A 24,639-nucleotide genomic window follows, 5' to 3' on the forward strand; every position below is an offset into this window, starting at 1 on the left:
GTGGGCGTTCGAGGATGTTTACTGTTCCCTGGTTATTTTACAATAACTGGCATATGTAATAGGTCAACAGCATAATATGACAACTTGATGACCAGCAAAATAAGATTAAAAAAGAAGTCAACAGCTAAACATTGAAGTTTGTTGTTTAATACATCTCATTGTCATGTTCTTCAAACCATCAACTGTACACATTATTTGAAGTAGAAGACATAAGCAGGAACGGACTAGGAAAAAATCAGCCCGGCACTTTAAAGCCGGTGGCGATCAATGGCAAGTGTGTGGCCATCTGTCGAATATATGCAACGCTCTTACACTTTAGCAGCATGTGGTTGCACACTAAAGAAATTAATCAGACCAAAAGTGGGATGAAAGTTGAGTGGGCTTGGTCATAAACATAAGCTATAGCTATGATAACTAACATAATGATAATTAATGGCTTTAATGAAAGATTGGAACAAGAGAATGCATTATATCAATCACAGAAGCAAATCGTCATCTGGGTGTTTACCCCATTGTTGTATTAGATTTGAATTTATGTGGATCTTGTGGCAACAAATAAAATGTACAGCATGGTCAAGAATACATGACATTTCTGTGAACACTTCCCCCCCAGTTTGTTTGAGGGTGCAGAATCTAGTGTGATAGCCTGGTGATCTCTCCAGATAGAGAATCCTCTCTAGATAATACCGTATTGGCTCGAATATAGGCCGCACTTTTTTCCCCCACTTTAAGTCTTTAAAGTGGGGGTGCGGCCTATATTCGGGGTCTAGCGCCCGACGCCCGGGACATACAGGCAGCGGGGTTAGGATACAGATCGCCCGCAGCGGTGCAGGGGACCTGCATCCTACTCTCCGATACGCTCAGACAGCCTCCCCTGCCAGCACTTTCCACGGGGGGGGGGGTGCCGGCACGGGAGGTTGTCTAAGCGCATCGTGCGGACAGTCACCGGCTGCGGAGGTTGTTTACCCCCAAGACTTACCAGAGCAGACTCCGGGGTGTCTTGCGGGGCCGGCAGAGGACACCTACGCAATACGCGTATACAACTTCCGGTGCCGGCACATCCGCTGAGTCCCGGCACCGGAAGTTGTATATGCGTATTGCGTAGATGTCCCCCGCCGGCCCCGCAAGACACCCAGGAGTCTGCTCTGGTAAGTCGGGAGGGGGCAGAGTGGCAGCATATCTCGGGGGGGGGAACAGAGTGGCAGCATATCTCAGGGGGAGGACAGTGGCAGCATATCTCGGGGGGGGGAGACAGAGTGGCAGCATGTTTTTTTGGTGCTTTTTTAAAGAAAAAAACTTTTTCTTTAAAAAAGCACCAAACTTTTAGGGTGCGGCCTATATACGGAGGCGGCCTATATCCGAGCCAATACGGTGTATCATTTGTTAAGGCCTATCTTCCAATTTGGGTGGTTTCACCTACTGAAACAAAAGTTGTCCAAACAAAAGTATAAAAGTTCACTATGCGACGCCATCTCCATTGCATTGAGTTCACATATCAAGAAGGTCATCCCCACTTTCATCACTTTCCACAGTAAGTTGTCTTGTCCACCACTTCTTGACTTCAGAACCACAGGACACAGCATCGGACATTGGGTTCATTTTACAAACTACAGATTTCATTGTGGTGCGCCCTCCAAATCGCAGATTAACAGAAGACACTGAATGACTAATGGGTTTTGGTGCTAGAAAAAGAATATTGAAAAAATAAGTTATATTTAATGTTTCAACACTGGTAGTTAATATTCATGACTTTTTACATTGTAATCTTTATTGAGTAGCTGTTTTTTTGTTATCTTACAACTAGCCTTAGATACAGACAATTCCAAAATACTGAACAGATGGATAGGTAATAAAAAATATTTGACAATAATTAAAGAGCGTGTTAACAAAGTCGTCGCTACTCTAGTCCATTGAAATTAATCTTAATAGATACATATTTGAAAAGTCAATAAGCATCTAAAGGTTCTGTTGAGTTGAGTCCAATGTGGATTCAGCCTTACAGAGAGTTTAGCTCTAGTCATTCACCTTTTGATTAACTCCATTTATTTAGTAGTTAGAGGTGCTTGGGAACTCAGTTGTGTTAAAGTGACGCGTTCCACTAAGGCACTGCAGTATGACTCAAATAATTAATTTGGTTGAGGTTCTTCGGGTGGTAATCAGTTACATTTATAACTGATTATGAAGAAATCAAATCCGTTCCTATACTTCAGTTTCAGTGCATTGTATTTTATTGTGTTATATACTCAGTGGATTATTTTCTATTACCTGATGGCAATCTCCATTGTCCAAATTTCCGCTGTGGCTTACCAGCTTCTAATGAATCTTGTCTGTAGCCACCTCTGTCTGAAAGAGTTGGGCTAAGCAGCTGTTGTTGACTACTTGTCTGAAAAACAGAAATAAGAAATATTTATGTCATAGAATCTTACGATGTTTTGAAAATTGTGTCTTCCTTACATTACATCATGTAGGATTGGTGGTGGAAGGGAGGTATGTTTCTCCTAGATTCCTTTCCTATGTGAAGTCACACCAGAGTCTTCCACCTGCTAGGTGATTAATTTAGGTGAATGAGAGGGCGGATATAAAAGGGAAGCCAGGAGGGCAGGTAGCTCTCTGGCTGAGGACACAGAAAGCCTGTCCGTGGGAGAGACAAGTGAGTAAAGTGAGTAAAGGTTGCTGGACGTATTATGTTAAGTTGGCAGAGAGAAGCTCTCCAGCTGGTAGTGAGGGACATCCCTTGTATAGTAAGTGCCGGACAGGCAAGTTATTTCTTTTGTTGCTGTGTTGTTGTATTTCTTTTGTCTTTGCAACCTTTCTAATAAACCTGACCCTGTGTCAGATTGCACAAACCTACTGCTGTTTGCCTGGTTTGAATGAAGACGGGCACTTGTCCCTTGACCTCAGCGAGGGGCGATCCCAGACCTATCTCACAATGTATACACATATTAAACTATTGGGAACAGTAGTTTTCTAGAGTCATTACCTTAGATCAGAACTCTAGGCTGTAGGCATTGCATGCTGATGCAACTTTGTTATTTAGAAGCTCAAACTCCTGCTGGTAGAGGTCCTTTCGCATTATCCAGTTTGTGTTGAAGGCTGTGCAGGGCTTTACTTATTCTCCCATACGTTATTTTTCTTATCCTTACAATTTTCCTTGGTTCTGACATTACCATTCATTTATAAAACGTGTATGCTGTGTATGTGCCACATACCTCTGGCTGTGCATTATCCTGGTTATTAAGGTTCATATCATCACTTGGCTGAGTTGTCTCAATGCTAGGAGGGTTCAGGAACCTGCTCAACTCTTGCTGCTGGCTTTCCCGCAGGCTGTGGATAATGCTGCATGACTGTTGTTGTTTCTGAATGAAGTTGAGAGAGTCTTTCAGGTATTTGGATACTATGAATATTTATCTAATATGCCCATTAAATCCCCGACATGTCAAATTAGTAGAAAACATACATAAAAATGTAGGAAGGTTATTAATGCAAATGTTTGACTGTGATCATACAAAATGCATATTTGTTCTTCATATACCATTAATATAATAATTTAACATTGCAAATTTCATTTACAGTCCTACTTTAGGTGTTTCTTCTTAATTGTTCTCTAAAAGCTGTTCATTGGTGTCTTAATATTTGTTTAGAACGTATAACTTACCTCCAGATGGTAATAATGCAACAAACAGTAATGGTTTTATGTTTAGATTTTGTGGTTAATGTCCTTTATCATCATTTAATGTCTGTCCGGGTTTAATTTAAGATACAGGGTGTAATTTTCAAACATAAACAAACAGCCAATGATGAGCATTCTAATTGCTCCCAGTTACCCAACTCATTTCATAATCTAGCAGAAAACCAGGGCGCAAATGCATAAAATAAACATGATTCAAATATTTTAGTTTTAGTGGGACTCCCCTAAATTGTATAACTTATATTTTTCTTCAATGTACCCGTTCAATGTTAATTTCTAATAATGTAAATAACGTTCTAAAAAAACCTGCTTACTGCTCTTATTCGCTTTAGGCATTTTTTGAGCCACATCCTGATTGTTTGTTTAGCTACTTCTTCCTCAATTGTGTATTCCAGTTGTTCTCTGGCCAGCAGTTCCTCCAGCTGAAGGCTTTTTCGGATATCCACAGATCTGTATGAGAGCATGCTGCAAGAAAAAATATATGTTTTGTGAAATATATTGATAATAACCAATCTTAACCGATTACAGAAGTGTCCAAGATGCACTTGGATCTGTAAATGAATGGTACCAAGAAAAGAACAGAACAGTTTGGTTCAAGGACAATGTATGTCTGCAAACACGTAACATCAGAGTGGTATTAAAACTCAAAGCTTACCTTAGCACATCATGAAAAGTAACATCTCCCCCGCTATGCAGTCTTTCCATTTCATAGCACATGTGCTTAAACAGGAGCTTGTCCTTGTCCAGATCTACCTCTAACCTTCCACGCAGCAACCTCAGGAGAAACTTGACACGAAAGGTAGGAATAACGCCCTAAGGAATGTTTAAATACAATGTAAAAATTTAACTGGTAAACCACGTGCCCAAGGCTGTCAGAAATCCTTTATGTTAAATGTTGCTTGTTTATCATGATATTTATGACTAGAAGATGGGTAAGATCAGCTGGTTAGCAGCCTAGTATAGCTAAAATGATTTCTACCAGCTAGTTTATTGCTAGCTATCATACTTTTTAATGTTGAACTAGAAAAGGGAAATTAAAGAGGGATCACTGGAAAGATTTTAGGGAATTCACTACCCACAAAGACTGCTATAAAATTCAATAGATGCCTTTAAATATGGGTTGGGTGTGTTTTTTTTAGCAAAAAATAAAATGTAGGGGTGAAACTGGTGTTAAGGACAGGATTAGTTATAGCTTGTTGATCCATTTTGGAGTCAATAAGGCTGTTTCCCTTTTTTGATGCTCAATTAGAAATATCTTCAATAAGTTATTTGACTTCTTCTGGATCAACAGCAAGGTTGCAGCTGATCTTCAATCTTAATTACCATGTTACTATGTAATAACATTTTGATTTTGGAAGAGACAGAAAAACAGGGAACGACTATGAAAGTTTGGGAAAGAAATGCAATAAAATCCATACCAGAATAACCATGGCAAAAAAGGACATTGTAGGAATACTTAAACAGCATTTCTAACGCATAGTGCTAAAAATGGAACAATCACCAGCCGCTTGGGAGAAAGATTGCATCATCATGATTGTGTCCCCCACCAACTATGTTTGGTGTGGAGTGATGGAGAAAACACACAGCATTTCACATTGGACACATTGGACACAATGGAGTAATGATCTTGTGTGGTGAAATGGTTGGAAATCAAAAGGTTGGTTCTTATAAATCTGCTCTTGGAATGTGATATTTAGTTTCAGCATTATTAATTCTATTTTACACAAGAGGATGTGATTTATTTAAATCTCTACACACCTCATTCCAAAAGCATTTAGCAAATCCACACCATGAAAATACATTACCTCTCGTTTATCATCAACCATATTCCATATTATCTGATAGTGCCGCAGATCATTAGGACTCAATAGCTGGTCTTCTTCAGTGGAATAAAACAAGGAAAAATTCTCCACAATTATAGCTGAAATCATTAAACACAAAAGAAAGGCCAAATGAGCGGTATTAGCATGATGGTCGATATATCTTTTCTGTTCTATTACACATTCATAATGGGATTTTTATGAGTAATATGAGTTATTATACTGTGATGAATTGCTAGGCATTTGCTACATTTTCACAGTTATGTCATACTTACCAACTAATAAGTTTAACATTATATAAGCGATAATGACATAGAATGAACAGAAGTACACAAGGGCTCCCGCATAGTTTCCGCAGTCTGTTTCCCAGTATCTGCTATTATCTGGTGTGCAAAATGGTGGTTGGACCTGAATAGAAGTAAATACAGATAAAATATATGCCTGTATTTTATCCCTGTTTTCAATTTCAATCTATGCAAGAGTTATTATTCAATCGACTGCCCCGTGTGTTAATTATGTGGACTTTCCTCAGAATTCAAGACGCTGCTTAAAAGTAACCTTTCTTTAAAACTACAGTTGTGTTTAACCTTTGGTGACAACTCAAAAGAAGCAATGTTCTTAATAAGCTTTCTGAGACATCTGAACCCCCCCTCCCCTTACAAATTAAAACATTAAAACAACATTCTTTTTAGATTCGATTAAATACTAAAACTGTAGACGCCAGGTCACGTGGTTCCCCCAAGAGGGTTTTTTCGTGCAAGATTTGTAGTTCAATTTTCTAGTGCTATACTCATTTCTATGTTTTACTCAATATACAGACATATCAACTTGTATGGTCCATTAAAACCTGTCTGCAGCTTCACAGTGTGTTCCTCTAATTACAATACACACTCTTAAACACCACATTTAGATAATGAGCTATAATGTTGCTTCACTTCACATTTGCAATTGTTTAAACTAACTACATATTGCATCAATGAAATTGGCTTTTTAGGTTTATAAGCTGTTGACTTTCACCACTGATGCAGAGAATGGAAAGGATGAATATTTTGGGCGCCTTTTTGAAATACATGGATTATTTGATCCATTGCTTTATAAGTGTGATGCACTAGTATTTACCATGCAGTCATGCATTATTTTATTCCAGTCTTCTCCTGTTACTATTCGGAAAAGCACAGTGATTGCTTTCCCTGCTGTGGAAAAGTTTGCATGTCTAAAAACAGAAAACAGAAAAGTAGATTGGTTAAAAATAAAAACGTGAAAACATTTAGAATTACTGGTACAAAGTTTAAAAAGTTGCCTTAACACCATAGCAAATGGTGAAGTGCACAATACTCTTGGGGAAGACTGATGGAGATCCGTAAAGTGACAAAACTAACTCCCTCTTTCTAGCACTAATGCAGCTAGCTATACAACCTAAACCAAGCTTGACTTTTTTTCTGCTTTTTACATTGTCAGCTTACAAAGTCCTCATAAATAATTACTCCCAAATACCTCTCCTCTAATGTCGCAAACAACACAGTATCCCTAATGCTATATTCTGCCTTTAAGAATACACATGCACATACTAACACGGACACTTGCTGTAACACTCACTAATTCTAGCACTGTACACATTACACATGGATACACATCCCGCCTCTCACTCACACTTCTAACCCTACACTCATCCCTGAAAGTTTAGCACCATACACTCACACTAACACCATATAGTAACAGCCGCACATTGAGCCCACACTATCACACATACTCATTATAACACCATACGCAAGCATATAAACAAACCCTTAACATCATATACAGTACATACCAACCCACGTATGCTAAAATGAAACACACACTCTAATATAATGACACATTCATGCTAATGCCATACACTAACATACACTCTAACACCAAACAGTAGAACATGCTAACAGCATCCTCTCACACATGTTAACACTGCATGCTCAGAAACATGCTAACGCCATATACTAACACATCCATTTTAACACCATACACTTACACACACTCTCTCACACCATACACTTACACAAACATACAGACACTCTGTCAAACCACCAGTGTAACTCACAGAGCTCTCCCTCCCTTTCCTCTTACCTTGTTAAGAGCCCTGTCTTCACTGCAGCTTGTACTGTTGCCTTACTACCCCTACAGGACCCCCACTAGGCACCTCAGTTACTAGGGCACCTGGGTGCCGTGCAGAACCCCCCTTAGCTCCAATGATATATTGAAATACAATTTTTTGCAAAATATTAATATTATATATATATATATAAAAATAATATATATAATATAAACCAGCTGTTATTGACATTATCCAATGCATGGATATTGATCAACTCCCCATTCCAAATAGCAAAAGTGAGATTCAGTTGCATACTGACCTGTTTATATTTTCACCATATTTCACAGTACCAAATAAAACAACACCGGCAAATGCATAGCAAAGAAGAAGCAGAAACATTCCCACAATGATAAAGAAACTCTTGTACATACTGACAACCACAGTCAGTAACAGCATCTTCAGGGTAACCTAAAAAAATAAGGATGTGTTACACAGTGCAAATATCCGGTGTCAGATTAAAGACATACAATAAGACAACTATTCCAAGACCACGTTTAAAACATACATTTGTTGAATAATGCTATTAAATAACAGAAAGCCTGGCAATGAAATAGATGGGATGTGAAATAAGTGATTAAAAACTTGCTAAGGGATGCTATGTGTGCATTGCCTTAAAACACAAACTCTTCTAGCCTCAGCATGTTGTCAGACTCTAGGTTTGCAGTAAAATCAGTTATCCCTAGATTCCAAGTAAGAACTAATGGAAACTAACTTGGTTACTTCACTAGAATTTGCAGAAGAGCTGCTGTTTCAACCCTTGTTTCTCCACTCTGCATTATGGACAACCCCAGTCACCAATCAAGATTTATAGACTCCATACACGTAAACAGATGTGGGTTTGTTGTCTAGTCAGTCACCGGTGATTATGTATTTAAGGTTGGCTATTACCTGGAAACCATGCAGATTTATCATAAAAACTCGAATGCACAAATATAAAAGTTGTCAGATATAAAATAAAAGGGCATATTACATGTAATACATATGGAGACATTTGGAAAGAAGTAGAGGAAAATTTACAGGAACATGGTGGAACAGTAGAAGGGTTAACAGCACGAGGCTTAGAAATAATTCAGTTGGGTCTTTGACAATTTTAAATGCATGCATAGGATAACGGGGACCATATTGTATTTGATATCAGTTTATATTTGTGCTATGGGAATAGCACTACGTTTGTATTTATATTTATTTATTTAAACTATTCATTTTTCTGTTTATTAAAATATTTATTGATTTGGGTATTTATTTCTTAATTGATGCTGGAATAATTATGTTTATATAATTAATATTTATTATTGTGGGGATTCACATTTATGCTGCTCTCATATGAATTTTATTATTGAATACAATTATTAATTCATTTACTTATTTTTAAGTCGCTGCACGTGCTAATTCAGAATCTACTTTAAAAGTGCTCTAGTGCCCCATTATTTCAGTACTGTAAAGGTAGCACATTTACATTGGATTTAAATGAATTAGAGTGAAATAAGAAATATGTGTTATGTCTAATATTAAACAACTAAAAGCAATTAAAATAAAAAGAAGCAAATCCACAATCTGACAAATTGACATGATACAACCATGAAAAAAAGCCATTTACTACTCTATTTGGAGATAAAAGTTAATGGCATGCAGTTATTTTTCTCTCAGCATGTCTATTTAAGAAAAACATGATTTTTCGAAGGAAACAAAATTATGGCACAGGGGTTACTCAAAGGTCTTTTCACAAAGTACTGGAAAAGGAAATCTAGTTATGCAGAAAGATAAAAGGTCTTTGAAGTACTACATTTTTTCTTCTTTACAAAGAATATGTTTAATAAAATGAGTATCCACGAATGTACTTTCCTATCCTAGCTGTAAAAACATCTGTGAAATACTTTTAAATCCTGTACAAAGAGAAAAATAAGCGTATCCTAGAAAACACAGACATGTTTAAGGTATCAATGCCAAGTAAAAGGACATTCCTTACAATACGTTAACTTAAAGGGGCAGTCATTTCTGTTTTATTTTTGCATCAAGGTAGCAAGCAATGTCTACTGATTCTCTCCATTTAGCTAAGCACGAGGCATTTCACATACATTACATTTATTTATATGGCCAACATCATTCACATTCATGGTGGTTGCTTCCAGTGTATTCCTCCCAATGCCTTGGCCCCATCCATTCTACTGGCATGCTGGGCTGCTGAACAGGCTAGTGTGCCATTATCGCTAAAAGTGAGGTGTTGTCCAACACAATGTTTCTTATTAAGGTTGGTGGTAAGTGATAATACTAAATTAGACAAAAAAAACTGTCATGAAATTTTCTTTTGTCCAATATGCTTTGCAGTATTGTTTTATCGATGTATAAGATGTGAACAAAAGTAGTATAAATATATTTTATAAAAAATAAGTTCCCTTCGTCATTATTTCTACTTACATGCTTTCCGCATATAGAGAAAAACCGGAAGACGATGATACATGCTCCCATCATATATGTGTATTCATTCTGTCAAAGAAAAAAAAATTATATTGTTTCAAATGCTTCAATATATTTTATACTCCAAGTACAAACATTATAAAATTGTTGAACAATGAATAAATTAATTTAGTATTATAGGTCATTTTGTTTACTACATTTTTGTACAAGTAATCAATGTATTTTTTTTCTACTGCTTATCATTTTTAATTTGTGTAAGAACGTTCTAAGTCACTGAGAGAGGGTGTTAACAACATAAGGTTATCCTGATTATAAGACAAGCCCAAGAACCAAACAAGGGTTAAGGTTTTTACAGCAGAAATAAATGGGCAAACTAGATGGGCTGAATGGGTTCTTATTGACCAACAAATTCTTTAAAATCAAGGGGCCATTTGAAACACAATTACATACAGTGGACATCTTGAATCTTCTGAGCAAATATCCTCAAAAGGTGTGGAAATTGTGATCTTATTCGCCATTCACTTTATTCATGTCATATTTTTTCAAAATTTGCAGAAATAACCCTAATGCCGCTAAATCACAGTTTCCTAACTGAGCGAGGAGAATAGCCAGAACATCGATTTCCATGGTGATCTAGTACATTTAAATTAAATTATGTTTGGCTAATTACAAATGTCATTCATATTTAACTGTATTATTCACACAAAGCTGAATCAGTCATCAAATTATCTTCCTACATCATTTCTTATTATGTATAATTTCTAGGAAATATATTTATTTATAACCGTAACTGCTTACAGCATGTTCGTTTTTTCCAATCAATGCTTTCATTTTGAAGATATTTAGTAGGGAACCTATGGCACCTAAGTGAAACTGAGATCCAGTGGCATATAGTGTCCTAGATAGCATATCTGCACCAATATCAGCTACCCTGAATTAATTAGGGTCTAAGACAATGCCCGATCAAAATAGAAAGGCTGACAGAACTAATCATTGTGTGCCAAGGAATAATCATACAGATCCAAAGAAGAGGCGTTTACATAAAATTGATATTCATAAGAGGCAGTTTATCAAATATAGCAGTTGTATAGCAATAAAAATAGTTAACTAAAATTAATATAAAATTGATAAATCAAAATATATATTTTTTTCTTCTTCACACCTAAATGACATTTTAATTCATCATTGTACCAAGATTTCCGATATTACTAAAGTCTATATATGATGACTTAAAAAGAGAGAACTTTGATTAGTATAATATATGTCCAAGATAGCTGCTTGATGACATTTTTACAAAGGTAAATGGTATAGCTCTGAAATATTATCTCACCAGTAAAGCAAAATGAAGTATCACCCAAATTACTCCAAGTGAAGTCACAAGAAGGTCATATCTATTTCGTCTGCTTTGCCAAAATCCTGCTGGTGACATAGCAGTTATCTTCATGGTTACCTTTAAAAAAAAGCATAGCATTAGAACAATAACTAGCAGTATTATCTTACTATACATTTTAAATGTGTTCATTATTTCCACCTCAAACCCTCATAAAGATTTAACACAATGGATAAGATGACAACTTGTGGTTTACAGTTGCCTTATACAGTTCATTGTTTGATGATCTCTACATTATAGAGCTCTGTAACTTCATAATAAAATGTACTGTATGTCAGAGAAAACAGAAAGCAGTAATTAAGAAAGAAAATAAGACATTGACAACATTTTATTTCTTACCTCTAGAACAAAAATGAAGGTGAAAACAACTGACATGGTTGCTAAAGGAACAGTCACTGGATCATCGACATCCCACTGAAACATCATGATAAAGTCACATTTGTCATAGGCAATTACACGAAACTCTATTTCAACATGTTTATCAAAAAAAATGTAACAAAATTGCATGAAACCAAAAATATATAAAATTAAAGAAGTGGAAAAACAGCAAGATAGGTGGAGACAGTCAAGAAAGGCACCGATGTGAGTTTATCAAGCATTGTATAAAATTGTCGTCAACAAGATCACATGGAGAAGTCTTAACGATCAAGGTGCCAGATTCGTTGGGCTGGACTGAATTGTTAATAACCCAAGTATACCCCTTTAACTAACCATAACCCAGCATGTGCTCTTCAGTTACTTCACTAAAGGGCTGACATTGGAAAATGTCTCTCTTAAGAAGGGCTAAACTGGCCCTGTGTAATGTATAATTCAATAGGTTGGGGAACTGAAAACATGATTGTCCTGTCAACTCTCCTGACTATCTCTTTAGTGATTAAACCGCATTAAAGCATATGTCAGTCACCAGAATATACAAAAACACTATCTGTAACAATAGTCTACAAACAACAGATTTACAACTTATCTTATACAGCAAAGCGAATATAACCACACACCTTTTCCTCCCAGTCAGAGGTAAGTCTAAGGCCATAGGAAGGGTACATTTGATTACGGGAAGAATAAGCTGATTCTGAATTTAATCTAATGTTCATACCAAGTCTAATGGGAAATCCATGTCTCACTACAGTCAGCACTGGGTGTCAGATTTAACAAAGAAGAGATGAAGCGTACAAAATGTTCTTAAAAATGTAACTGTCAAAATTATATTTTTAATGCACACATGTAGATAAGGTATGCATTATTTTTACATTTTTAATGTATGTTTTGGTATATTATTACTCTGTAATTATAGGCTTCTATAGATATGCAAGTATATTTTGAAGGGAAATCAGGCAGGGAAGTGTTACATATGAGGTGAATATAGCATACCTTGACAGAAAGTAACACAGACTGAGCCAAGACAAGTACTGCAATGGTTCTCTTAAAAAATGGATGCTGAGTTATATCATACATTCGGGCTCGGAAACCATCATTATCTGTGATAGACAATCCAGAAAACAAAAGTCTTTCAGTTTAAAGCATCATCTATTCACTTTCTAAGATGTCTAAGATATTAAACAAAGAGCCACATTCGGAAAGTAGATTGTGAAATGTGGTTGAGAAAGGAATGAATTATACTATATTAATTAATTGTATTATCCATCCACTTTTAAGTTAAACAAAAAACATACAAATAATTAATACAGTGGCTGAATGTACCAATATACTACATGCATCTACAAGAACACACAATCCACAAAGTGATTTAAAACAACAAAACTAAATCCTTTGGATTACATGCTGATCTGGGTTGTTAGAAAGAGTGATTATTGTTTATGCGCTTTTGGGAATTCTTTTTAGTGCATTTTTATGTTTTATTGAAAGGAGTCGTAATAGGTTTGTTCTTTCTTGTCCTTCCCTCTTTTTGGGGAAAACAATTTCAAAGACCGTTGATACAGAATGACCTATGGATAAGAGGTTTCTGAGGTCAGATGAGTACTTTCACTGATAATTAAAGATGATGTGATCTGTTAGCAGGAACAGACTGGGGATTAAAACAGACTCTTGCGCGTTAGCGCCAACGGCCGATAAACATATAAAATGTAGCTAAAATAACGAATGAAGTAACTCAGTGTTAGATCTGTTCATTGCTATATTGTCTATATTGTTAGTGTCTTTATGGTTTTTAAGCTACATAATAGCAAGTCTGCACGTTTTCCTTGACTTTCCCACTACTCTCCTGGCCTACCTATAATGAGTAGCACACACTTAGTATAATTGGCCCCATACCCCCACAGTCTTGGAAAGCTTATAAAAATCATCTCAATCCAAAGTAAAAGCAAACTTAAAGGAAATTAAGGAGGTTGTTAGGAAATATGCAAAAATCAAATAATTTATGGAATATATATTCCGAAGTTAACAGTGAAAGACAGAAGTAGTAAGTAGTCTTTAAGAAAACATTTCTAGATTTCACTAGTTACTAGTTATTTTACTTTTCATGTTACAAGAAGAAATCTCCACAATATCCACTATAACTCTCAAATGGTTTCACATATCTAAAGAATATAAAGAGAAAAGAATGTATAATATTTTCCTTTATCCTCTTGATGACGTGTAATATTGTATTGTCTATTCCATCACCAGGCTGACATATATCAAGATCACAGGTAATATGTAGAACATGAATATGATTATACCTGGACGTGGTGGAAGGTGAAGTGGTTGGGCTATCTTGAGTCTGCTCTTTAGATCTTCCCATCTTCTCTGATCAACAGTCAGTAAAGCTGTACCCTTGATAATAGATGTGCAACATATTACTAAGATGCTAGAATTTGGGGAGAACACTTTTGCATAAATCTCAATTGAAGACTATTTCACTAAAAAAAATGCTTTAGATCTTTGGTGCCGAGTGAAGGAGACAAAGAACCTGTTTTTTACACATAGAATGGGTACAAAACTCTTCTTCTAGTTAATTAGTCATCTTCTGTTTGTATACCCTGTTAGCAAATGATTAGATATAATATTAATAAGTTATGTGTCAATTAAAACAGTCAGTCATGAAGGTATTTTAATTAGGGTGTAAAAGTAATAAATACAAGCAATCTTTTGTAATGTTTTATTCATGTGAAGTTATATTATTAGTAAATGACTTCAGTAAATAGGACTTACCTTATTTTCATTAAAGTTAGCAATAACCACACCAACAAAAAGAGTAAGGCCTATCATACAGCCGAGGAACACGAATACATGAATATATATCCCATGTATCTGCACAAAGGAGAACACATTTACTAGTATTAAGACAGCCTTCATAGATGAGATTTCTTGTATTAAAAATGTTGGACTCGCACGCTTACCGGTCCAACGCGATGAATGATAACATCTCGGACTTCAACCCATCCTTTCAAAGAGAGTACTTCAAACAAGGCCAACATAGCATTACCCACGTTGTCGAAATTGAAATTACGGGGATTTGCCCTGCAGGGACAATACATTTGTAACAGTCATGCAGTCTGAACTCCAAAGACAAAAAATAATTTCTTTTAAAGTTAGATCATGCTATAGACATGAAATGGAGACAGACATAGCATATTGAATCTATCTTTAGAAGTTGTGGCCCTGAATCTCTTCTGAACAAGAGTATTTGTAGTGCAGCTGTCTATTTGTAATAATTACAAAATTAATTAGCAGCAGATGTCACTACAATCAGCATCAAATGATCCACCTGTGCACAAAGACGATTTGGGGGTTTCCTACACAGAAGGGGGTGCAGGGCCTTGGGTTATGCCAATGCTGACTCCTGCATCACTAGGCGATGGGGATCATACTCATACACAGAGAAAACTAGTGTTCCAAATGTAGGTGCTTTTGACATGATTTTATTATGTGTACTATATCTTTCATTCTGACGTATGTTTTCTGGTTTAGACTAATAAAACAGTATAAAAATAGAAGCTGCATGTTTTAGTTAGAAGCAAAACAGGCATCATTTCCAATATACCTACTATATTAAACAACACTTATCTAATGCTGAAAGTGACACATTAACCTATGGGTTAAGCATGGCTGCACAATATGGTATCATGCACTTGTCTAAAGGACGACAAACAAGAACATACTGATTCCATCTGGACAACGTACCAGACTCTTGGAACCCAAAATCCAGGCTTTTTTTCCTCTGGCTTTAGTTTCAAATTAAGGTTTTTTGAAACAAGGACATTTATTCTAAATATTCCATGGCAATCTTCCTGAATAAGAGAGAAATGACAGATATATACAGTATAAGGTCATGACAGCCCTTTCATTTGTTGCTCTATGGAATAAAGTGATGTAGTGGATGGTAGTGACACAATCTCAATTGTAAAATGCGTAGTGAAATATCGACCTAAGCACAGACACACACATCTAATCATACATATTCATATACATATAATCCTGTCCAATTGGAACAAGCCGTTTAAAGAGACCATTTACTATCCCTGACCTTCAACAGAATAATGCATAATAAAGTACCCTGCGATCGCTTTAGTGTGCATTCTTCAGAAACAAACATTTTTTTATGTATTTTTTAATACATCTTTTTTTCTGAGATGGAAATTAAAACCCTGAAGCCGCCATTCTTCTCCTTAGCCTGATGATTCTTACCACTGATGGCTGATGTCAATGGGGGCTCATTCTGCACATACGCATAACCTGCAGCATTTGCCAAGCTAGTGCTGGAGGAGACTAGAGGCGAGTATATCAGTGCATGGAAATGTGTTCGGCTGAACACATCCTGCACGTTGAAAAAACTGAGCGGCAGGAGAAGGGACAAATGCATTTGGGGAAATTCTAGCATTCTAGGGCAATGCCATAAAAATGTAAAGAGACCACATAGGTATCAAAGTGCATATGATGACTGAAGTGTATCTTCAGCCAGTAGAACTTTCATGAAAACAGAACTTACCCTTGTGAGCATTTGGGGATCGTTGCACTTTGCTAGTTTCCCTGCAAAAAGTTGAACTCCAAAGCTTGCAAACACTAGCATCAGCGTCAGCAAAAGAATAGATACCTATAATGGGTAAATCATGAATGTTTAGCAGTGGTACAAAACAGACACATTACAGGAATCATATTCCCGAATCTGAGTGGTTATAACATTTGTAATCATGTTTAAATTGTATGTAGTAGTGTTTTAAGTATATTGAGGGCTCTGGGTTCTGAATATTATGTATCTACTGCCCCTCTAACATCCATGCTTCAAAAAAGAGGTGTCAGAAGCTACTATGGTTGCAGGGTTGTAGTAGGGTTGCATTCAGGGCCGGCCCGACAATGGACCCGAGTGGGGCAACCGCTCCAGGCGGCACTTTTGAAGGGGCCCCAAGAGAGAAAGGGGCACCAAGTGGTTTTCGCTTACCAAGCTGTCGGTACCCGCTCGGCGCCCCCCATCTCTCTCCTCTGCGGCGAGTCTCCCTGTTCAGTCTCGGTGCCGGCTTGTAATGCTGAGTGCCGGAAGATTATCTCATTTCTGGCGCTCAGCATTACAAGCTGGCCCCGAGACCGAATAGGGAGACTCGCCGCAGGACTGCTGAAAGGTAAGTACAAGGGGGGCGGTAAGGGTAGATAATAGGGAGGGAGGGAGAGGAAGGGTAGATAATGGGGGGGCGGCAGGGACGGAGGGAGAGGAAGGGTAAATAAGGGGGAGGGGGGCGGCATTTTAAAATTCGCCCCAGGCGGCATTTTGTCTTGGTCCGGCCGCATTAGATGTAAAGTGTATTGTTAGGAACTCAAGCTCAGAATTATGTTATCAGAGTCAGACCCTTTATAAGTACTCCCTCCTCTCCCATATGGAAAAGGGCTGAAACTCATTATGCTATTGAAAATTATTCTTCATAAACAAACATGTTAGAAACAAGTTCATCGATTTTAAAACACCTAAAGTGAACAACAAATTACACTAGTAATAATGGTTTAGGTTCATGCTGCTAATTATTATTGAGAGACTTCCAAGCACACATGGCAAAAGGCAACAAAGTAACACCAAACAGATTATTAATGACATAGTTATTTTTTAACATACCAGAAATATCTCTTTGAATCCACTGAAAAGTTCACGGACAACTTTCCTCATCTGAGGCACCAACTTGAAGATTCTTAGTGGTCTCAGACATCTCAGTACCATTAAAAGCTGAGTTCCTGATTTTGCAGGCACACTTTCGGGCATCCAGCATAGGAAGATTAAACTTACCTTGGGATAAGGAAAACAGAATGGCATTAGTTCACATTTAGCAAAAGTTATTTTAACTTTGGCTTCTGGGAAAATTTCTTTTTTTCTTTTAAATTTGAGCAATTCATGCAATTCATCACACCAGTTACATAGAGTAAAGTTATGTATGAATTTTCCACAGTGTCTAATGACTTAAATACATCTGGGGTAATTAGTATGGATGATTCTGTAACAAACTGCAAATAAGTGAATGGTTAGATTATGCATTTTGGTATATTTGATTTCCGTTTAAGCGTCTACTATTTTAAGCATTAAGCCTATCTTTAGTATATTGGATTAATGTCACAAGGGAAATGGTTTGATGCATGATAAAGGATAAAATTATGCTTACTTACAAGATATATGAATATGTCCATCACGCCTCCAAAGTCTCTGATTACAGCTGTCGGAGTAAAAAATAAGCCATCTGCCATAATCTTCAGATTCAGCTCAATGCTCATGAATATCACAAATACATATTCTGCAATCTAAGATACAAAGCATCTGAAATTATCAGAACCAACAGAAAATACAATAATGAATTTTAAAGAGCAATAGAAAGCTATTTTACCTGTAGAGTGGGTGTGTGCATCACCCTTCTGAAGGGTGATTCAAACATCATCGATATGCAGGAACATATTGTAACCACGATCATAACCCAATCAAGGTAAGTCACCAGGCCCAGTAAATCACTGAAACAAATGTCCATGTTAGAGATCCTTCACAGACAACTCACTATTAACATCTTTTAACCCCTTCATGACAAAGCCCATACATGTACGGGCTCAAAATGCATTGTTTTCAATGGGTTTAGGGACCGCCCATTGTCCTTAAGGGGTTAATTATATAGCGCCAACAATTTACACAGGGCTTTTTACAACACATAACTTTAAAGCGTATGATAAAACTAAAAGGGACAGACTAATACAAGCAGATACATTGGGTGAAGAGGGCCCTGCTTGCTAGCTTCTCCGTAACACGATTGCATATGATATAAAAGGATGCGTCTGGGATCAGAATTTGGCTCTACACATCCAAATTACCGCTTTGCTGGAGAAATTTAAAGGTGCCGTTACCAATTTTAATACAAAATTTGGGGTGCTCAGGCTAGAGGTGAGAGGATGTGAGCTCATTCCTCTTTTCTACTTTGCATGGTTTTGTGTTATACCTGTGCCATATGAAAGATTTTTTTGGGGGGAGAATTTTGTCTATATATATATATATATATATATATATATATATATATATATAAAATAGCTGCATAATTGCACAAATGTGATATATAGAGCTAGAATTCTATATCATGGTGGATTTGATTTATATCACGATTTAAATCACTAGTCTGTAAGACTTGATTTAAATCATGATATTTAAATGTAAAGACTCATTCTTGCTGGTAGTTATAATCTTTAATATCTGCAACCAGATGAAGATTTCATATTTAGAATAAAATCATGTCAGGTTAATCACTCAGATTTGGAGAACTACTTAAATTGTTTTATTTAACAAAAAAAATAACATTATATAGCATAAATATTCTTGTGTTTGCTTAAACGTCATTGTTTATTAACTTAAGTGGTTAAACAAAATATATATTTTTTTAAAAAATTAGGTTCTACAGCTCACTCATCTTCATCTTCTTGTTTGTTCATAATCTGGATGTTATCTCATCTTGAATAACTTGGATTAACTGAATTAGTTTACCAAAAATGTAAAAATGTAAATACTGAATAACCTTTGAACTATAACATATCTTAAATAGAAAACTATCTTTAGATATTTACTCCAAAAGCATTCCATTAAATCCGATTTAAATTTTTTTTAATTTTTAAAAAAAGTTTTCTTTTTAAAAATTATTATTTTAATCCACCCTGATCCACATACATTATACTAAGTGTATAATATTTAACACTAGAAATTTAATTACTTATACATGGACCTTTAGCACAATATGTGCTATGCAAATACTTATTGTTAAATATAAGTACATTGATTAATTTTAATTATTTAAAATGTATATTGTTTATTCAACAAACCACAAACCTAAGATAGATCTGAACTTTGCACACTGTAGACACAGAATTCTGTAGCTTCTGTACTGTTATCTTAGCTAAACACAGCATAGAACTGCTAGGGTTCTGCACATTATGGTGTAAACCATTCATTATGTACTTCCAAGCTACATCAAATAGGTTTTCCTAGTATTAATTTTTTAGCCTTGAAAAAAAAATCCAGCCCATTATATGGATTAGGCCCACATAAGGAGAGAAATGTGTTACAAAGAACTGAATTTTTAAGGCCAAAAATCAGTTGATGAACTGTTGACAGATTAAAGGCGGATGAAAAGGAAGATCAGTTATGTTGGCTTGAAAAGACCAAAATGCAAATAAAGAGGAAAAAAAAAAGAAAGAAGTAATGAACGGACCAGAAAGGAGAATGAATTTAGTAAATTTAGTTACAGCATAAAAGTGAATTATAAAAAGAGAACTGTGATGAGTATAAAAGACAGCAGAAGTAGAATGTATTAGATTAGATTGTGATTTAAAGATGTGGCAGTTAAAGAACTAGGTGTGGGAACAATGTATTTACCGGTAATTTATATATTGAACTATAGAAATCATTAGCATTGTATATAGTAAAACAAAACTAGAAGGGATATCATATAAGATTCATACTCAAGTCATTTCATTATTATCAATGATGGCCTGTTTAGTTTAAATAGTTCAACCTGAGCTAATTTAAGATGCTTTTCAGATTAATATAAAATAATATTTGCTTATGAAAACCTTTATCTTACTGCTTGGATATAGACAACAGAATCCCTGGATCTACAGAATTACTATACTCTCTCAAGCAGTCAATGATTATCTATCAATGTCCTGTGAAATATACAGAAAAGTCTCATGTCATGAATATTTATTAATTAAGCAGAGAGATAATAAGTCAATTATAACTAAAGATAAAGATTCCACTTACTACAGCTGGTGATATTTTGTGTTTTTCACTGCTCCTGTAACAGGATCGGTTTTTGAGCTGGTGAAAATATAAAACAAGTTTTCTATAAGAAGGTCACTTGCAAAATGTACTTTTGTCATTTCATTGCACTGTACATGCTGATAATAATATCATTATTTGACTTATGTTATTTTTGTCAAATGTATGTCTTATGTCCAATGTCTTAATGTTTAATTCATGATAGAATTGACTATACATCATGTTGAAACAAAAAAAGCACTACAACCCTCTACATTGGTGTAGACTATTTTATAAGACAGTACACACAGTTTTACAATAGTTTGTTACTGTTTTATAAGGTTATGGACACATGAATTGCTGAAGACAGGTGATATGTATAATGCAACAATTACCCAAAGTTTACCCCTGGCTGTAAGTCCACCTAGTACATTCATCCAGAAATCATTTACAACATTCTTGTTCTTAAAGTAAAAGGAAGAGGGGTTATGGTTGTCTATATTTCATGGTATATGTTGGAAAGGGTAAGTGTATCTGATATATATAGAGGGGAGGGTTGCACTTCTTGTCTGGGGAGCATGTAAAGCCCATTACACTGGCATACATTTACACAGACTCATACTCACGTTAACACAAATTACACATACTTAGACTAACATACGCTCACTCATACTCAACACACACACAATCATCAACAAACACTCCCCCTCACACACACTTACCACAAGGCCAAAAGTGTATATACACTTGCTTACCAAAAAATACTGATACTGGCATGATGACAAACTCTGAAGTGAATATTCAGAGGAAAGGTAGTTTTATGTGCAATTTGAGCTTCCATTGCCTACAACTACTCAGCTGACCTACTGCCCTCCTTTCCTAATGGCAAGCTCGAGGTTTAAAGTGAGTGACTGTGTGTGTAACAATAATTGTGTATGTGGGGGTTACAGTAAGTGTGTGTTTGCATGTGTGTCTGCATGTTACAGCAAGTGTGTGTGTGTGTATTAGTGTGTGTTAGTGTGTTGGTGTATAGTATGTGTGGGCTCTGCAGTATGGGCCATCCTACTGCCAATGTTGGCCCCTGGAGATTACATGTCTGTGTGATTAAATTATACATCTGTCAGAAAGGGGTGTTGCTAATTATAAGGGTTGTCTACATTTTATTGGCCATATGATGAGCTATTGTTTCCAATATTTGCGAACATACAATGTTTTCCATGTTTTCAATGGCTATGTATAGTTTGACATGAGCCACCTTACTTACTTCCTGGACAAAAAAAGATATTTTATATTTATTTCTTGTGTGAATTTACAAGTCAAAGAAAATCATTTTACCTTTCTGCAGTTGGATTAAAGCCTGCTGACCTTTTAAAAGTCAGGTTAGGGCTAAAATTCCACCATTATTCAAAAGCTATTATTCCTGAATTATCTCTGCATAACTGAAAAGGTTACAGAGCAAGTTTTTATATTTAACTCTGGATTTTCCATTTTGTATGTTATTTCCTTCAAAATAAATGTCAGGTATTTTGTAGTTTGTTAAATCTGGTACAAAGGCCAGGATAAAAAAACCCCTCTCTATACAATGCCCCAGCCAAGTGACTAAATGTCTTGGAACCACTAAAAAAACCCCTTTAGAGTTCAAAGCACTACTTTCACACTATTTGAGATAAATATAATAAGCTGCGTTAATTATTATTACGTATATTATTTATACATATTTTCCTAAAGACACATAACTGTATCAAATTATAATATAAATAACATATAAGACCTCATTCCAAGAATGTTTTTTTCTGGTGGTGCTCAGCCATATAGCTAGATCATACAGAATTATAAATGCTATATACATTTTTTTGAAGTAAGTAATTGTCGTACGTACGCATTAAATCTTGCTCTAACAATCACTCTGCAGAAGTTTCTGAATCGATGCTCACGGCCAACTATGAAAAGCGGTTTATCAAAATAAGGATGATTTTCTCGTAGTTCTTCTTCTTGAACTTTTCTGATATTTAAAAAAAAACAAAAAAAAACAAATTTGAGTTAGGTTTGGAAGTGGCAAAATGTATACATAACACAAACCCAGAAATATGAACATACCTTTTCATTTCTGCTTGTTCTTTCTTCTCTTGGATCATTTTGATTTCACTGTCTTCTCTCTGAGCGTTCCGGTATCTCACGGTGTTAGAATGCTGTAGAGAGAAAATGGCAATGAGTAACACAGTGAGAGAGATTGTCAACTACAATTTATCCATTCTGACTGCAGATACTTGTGAAAATGATAGAAGCAACAAACTTGGCAGTAGATGAGAACCATTCGGCACATCTAGTCTACCCGTTTTTTCCTCCACAAACCAGCCATATGCCTACCCCATGCATGTTTACATTTACTTACTGTATTAAATTAGCCATAAAACCCAGAAATAATGAGTGTCTATAGTGAATGGCATGAGGATTTCTAACTCTATATGTAGAATCAGCAGGAGTCCAACATCATTTTACACATATTTATTCACTTATTATAGAGCTGAGGGCCTTAATTTTGCTGGGGTTCTTACTTGTTAATATGCATTACATAAACCACTTACTCATCATACAACCTACAGCCACTTAACCGGCAACAGCCTGAATCCACCAATTCAGCAACTGATATTATTAAGATATCATGAACAGAATAACCATGTACCGGCACAACATATACAAGTGACAGGTCCAATAGGAGCCAAAAAGCATGCTGATATCGCACAGAACCAGCGACTTGAAATGCTGATTGTTCAGTTTGTCAGGAACGGTATAAATATATAATCAAAGACTGCGGAAATCCTTTGGGGGTCTCAGTCTGGTCAATAACATCACCTGCCTCAAGGAACAAAATAGTCATACATTTTACATTACAGGGGCTCATTAATGACAAGGCTACAGCCAGAGGTAATGACTTACCACTCACAGCAAGCTGGCGACCAGGACTAACTTTACACAATGAATCTTTCCTATTGGCTACGAACCGAGTGGACTGATAAGTACATTTAACTACATGGTACGATATATTCTTACTTGAGTTTTGGTGGAAGCACACAAGAACACAAATGATAAATTGAACACGGTAGAAACTGTTCCATGTGCACACAATTGTATTGATTAAACTCACATCTTGTGTTAGTGTTTCCAGAGATTTCCCCCTGCTGATTCTCTGAATGTTGGAGCCATGTCTCAGTGATCTGAAACAATCAACAGAATGCCAATGAATGCAAACTGCCTTATTAATCCTTGACCTGTGTATGGGGCAAATATTAACTGAAAGGAACCTTAGACTAGACAAAAATTACATTTCTAAAGCACATCACTTATATTAGCTTATAGTAAGGGATTTATGTTTCTTGAAAACCAAGTATAATGCGTTCTAACAAAAAATACCATTTCCCTTTGATCTTTAAATTGATAGCCCAGTTTCATGTGATTGAAATGGCATTTCTAATAATAAGTCTTAGAAAAGTATATTTGCTGGAAATTGCTTTCATCCCTGTTTGTCAAGACCCCCACAGCATTAACTGTAGTGCTCTATCTAAAATACTGTGATTTAGACGGGATAGATTATGTCGATTCTTCTCTGAAACAGAGTTCCTGGGTAAATGTACCTGCGTTCTTGTCGTATGTGATGCTGCACGCTAAGAATTGATCTTTCCTTTGCAGGCTGTCCTTCAAGGGATCCACTCAGCATGCGCTGCCTTGTACAAGCTCTGAAAGAAATTTTGTCGAAAAGAGAAATAAACTAACCCAAACAACATGAAAAGATATCTCAGCACAGCAGTGTGCCATAAAGAAAAGTTACATCCAGATGCACATACTTTTTGTCATACAGGTCAGGATAACAACCGTCATCCCAAGGTATTTTGGAACTGAATTTTTGAAGAACATATTTACTAGGAATATTTTTAAAAGGACAAGGAGCTTTATAAAATCTATTGGGGCAGTGGGGGCAACTCAAGTCTACGGTCACACAAATAC

The 24,639-nt window shown here is 36.1% G+C and overlaps 1 protein-coding gene across 3 annotated transcripts in view; it reads right to left on the reverse strand.

Annotated features, from left to right (window-relative positions):
* Positions 1 to 1,488: 1,488 nt before the first annotated feature.
* The window catches only part of LOC149299922 (sodium leak channel NALCN-like), a 150,614-nt gene continuing 127,463 nt past the window's right edge, over positions 1,489 to 24,639 (reverse strand). For all 3 annotated transcript variants that reach the window (XM_089485815.1, XM_089485814.1, XM_089485813.1), the window contains 26 exons: positions 24,270 to 24,371; positions 23,783 to 23,852; positions 22,735 to 22,826; positions 22,517 to 22,639; positions 20,641 to 20,697; positions 18,236 to 18,356; positions 18,021 to 18,152; positions 17,479 to 17,646; positions 16,366 to 16,470; positions 15,561 to 15,667; positions 14,777 to 14,897; positions 14,589 to 14,687; positions 14,117 to 14,210; positions 12,810 to 12,916; positions 11,781 to 11,855; positions 11,382 to 11,501; positions 10,052 to 10,120; positions 7,896 to 8,044; positions 6,628 to 6,721; positions 5,784 to 5,916; positions 5,494 to 5,609; positions 4,344 to 4,501; positions 4,003 to 4,153; positions 3,210 to 3,356; positions 2,266 to 2,383; positions 1,489 to 1,682 (listed from right to left, as the gene is read on the reverse strand). In XM_089485815.1, the coding sequence (XP_089341941.1) occupies positions 1,489 to 1,682; positions 2,266 to 2,383; positions 3,210 to 3,356; positions 4,003 to 4,153; positions 4,344 to 4,501; positions 5,494 to 5,609; positions 5,784 to 5,916; positions 6,628 to 6,721; positions 7,896 to 8,044; positions 10,052 to 10,120; positions 11,382 to 11,501; positions 11,781 to 11,855; positions 12,810 to 12,916; positions 14,117 to 14,210; positions 14,589 to 14,687; positions 14,777 to 14,897; positions 15,561 to 15,667; positions 16,366 to 16,470; positions 17,479 to 17,646; positions 18,021 to 18,152; positions 18,236 to 18,356; positions 20,641 to 20,697; positions 22,517 to 22,639; positions 22,735 to 22,826; positions 23,783 to 23,852; positions 24,270 to 24,371 (3,022 nt within the window). The remainder of the gene's footprint in view (positions 1,683 to 2,265; positions 2,384 to 3,209; positions 3,357 to 4,002; positions 4,154 to 4,343; positions 4,502 to 5,493; positions 5,610 to 5,783; positions 5,917 to 6,627; positions 6,722 to 7,895; positions 8,045 to 10,051; positions 10,121 to 11,381; positions 11,502 to 11,780; positions 11,856 to 12,809; positions 12,917 to 14,116; positions 14,211 to 14,588; positions 14,688 to 14,776; positions 14,898 to 15,560; positions 15,668 to 16,365; positions 16,471 to 17,478; positions 17,647 to 18,020; positions 18,153 to 18,235; positions 18,357 to 20,640; positions 20,698 to 22,516; positions 22,640 to 22,734; positions 22,827 to 23,782; positions 23,853 to 24,269; positions 24,372 to 24,639) is intronic.

Source organism: Sceloporus occidentalis, unplaced genomic scaffold (assembly GCF_023333645.1).
Source record: "Sceloporus occidentalis isolate IW3139 unplaced genomic scaffold, rSceOcc1.0.p SCAF_27, whole genome shotgun sequence".
In the NCBI taxonomy this organism is placed as follows: Eukaryota; Metazoa; Chordata; class Lepidosauria; order Squamata; family Phrynosomatidae; genus Sceloporus; species Sceloporus occidentalis.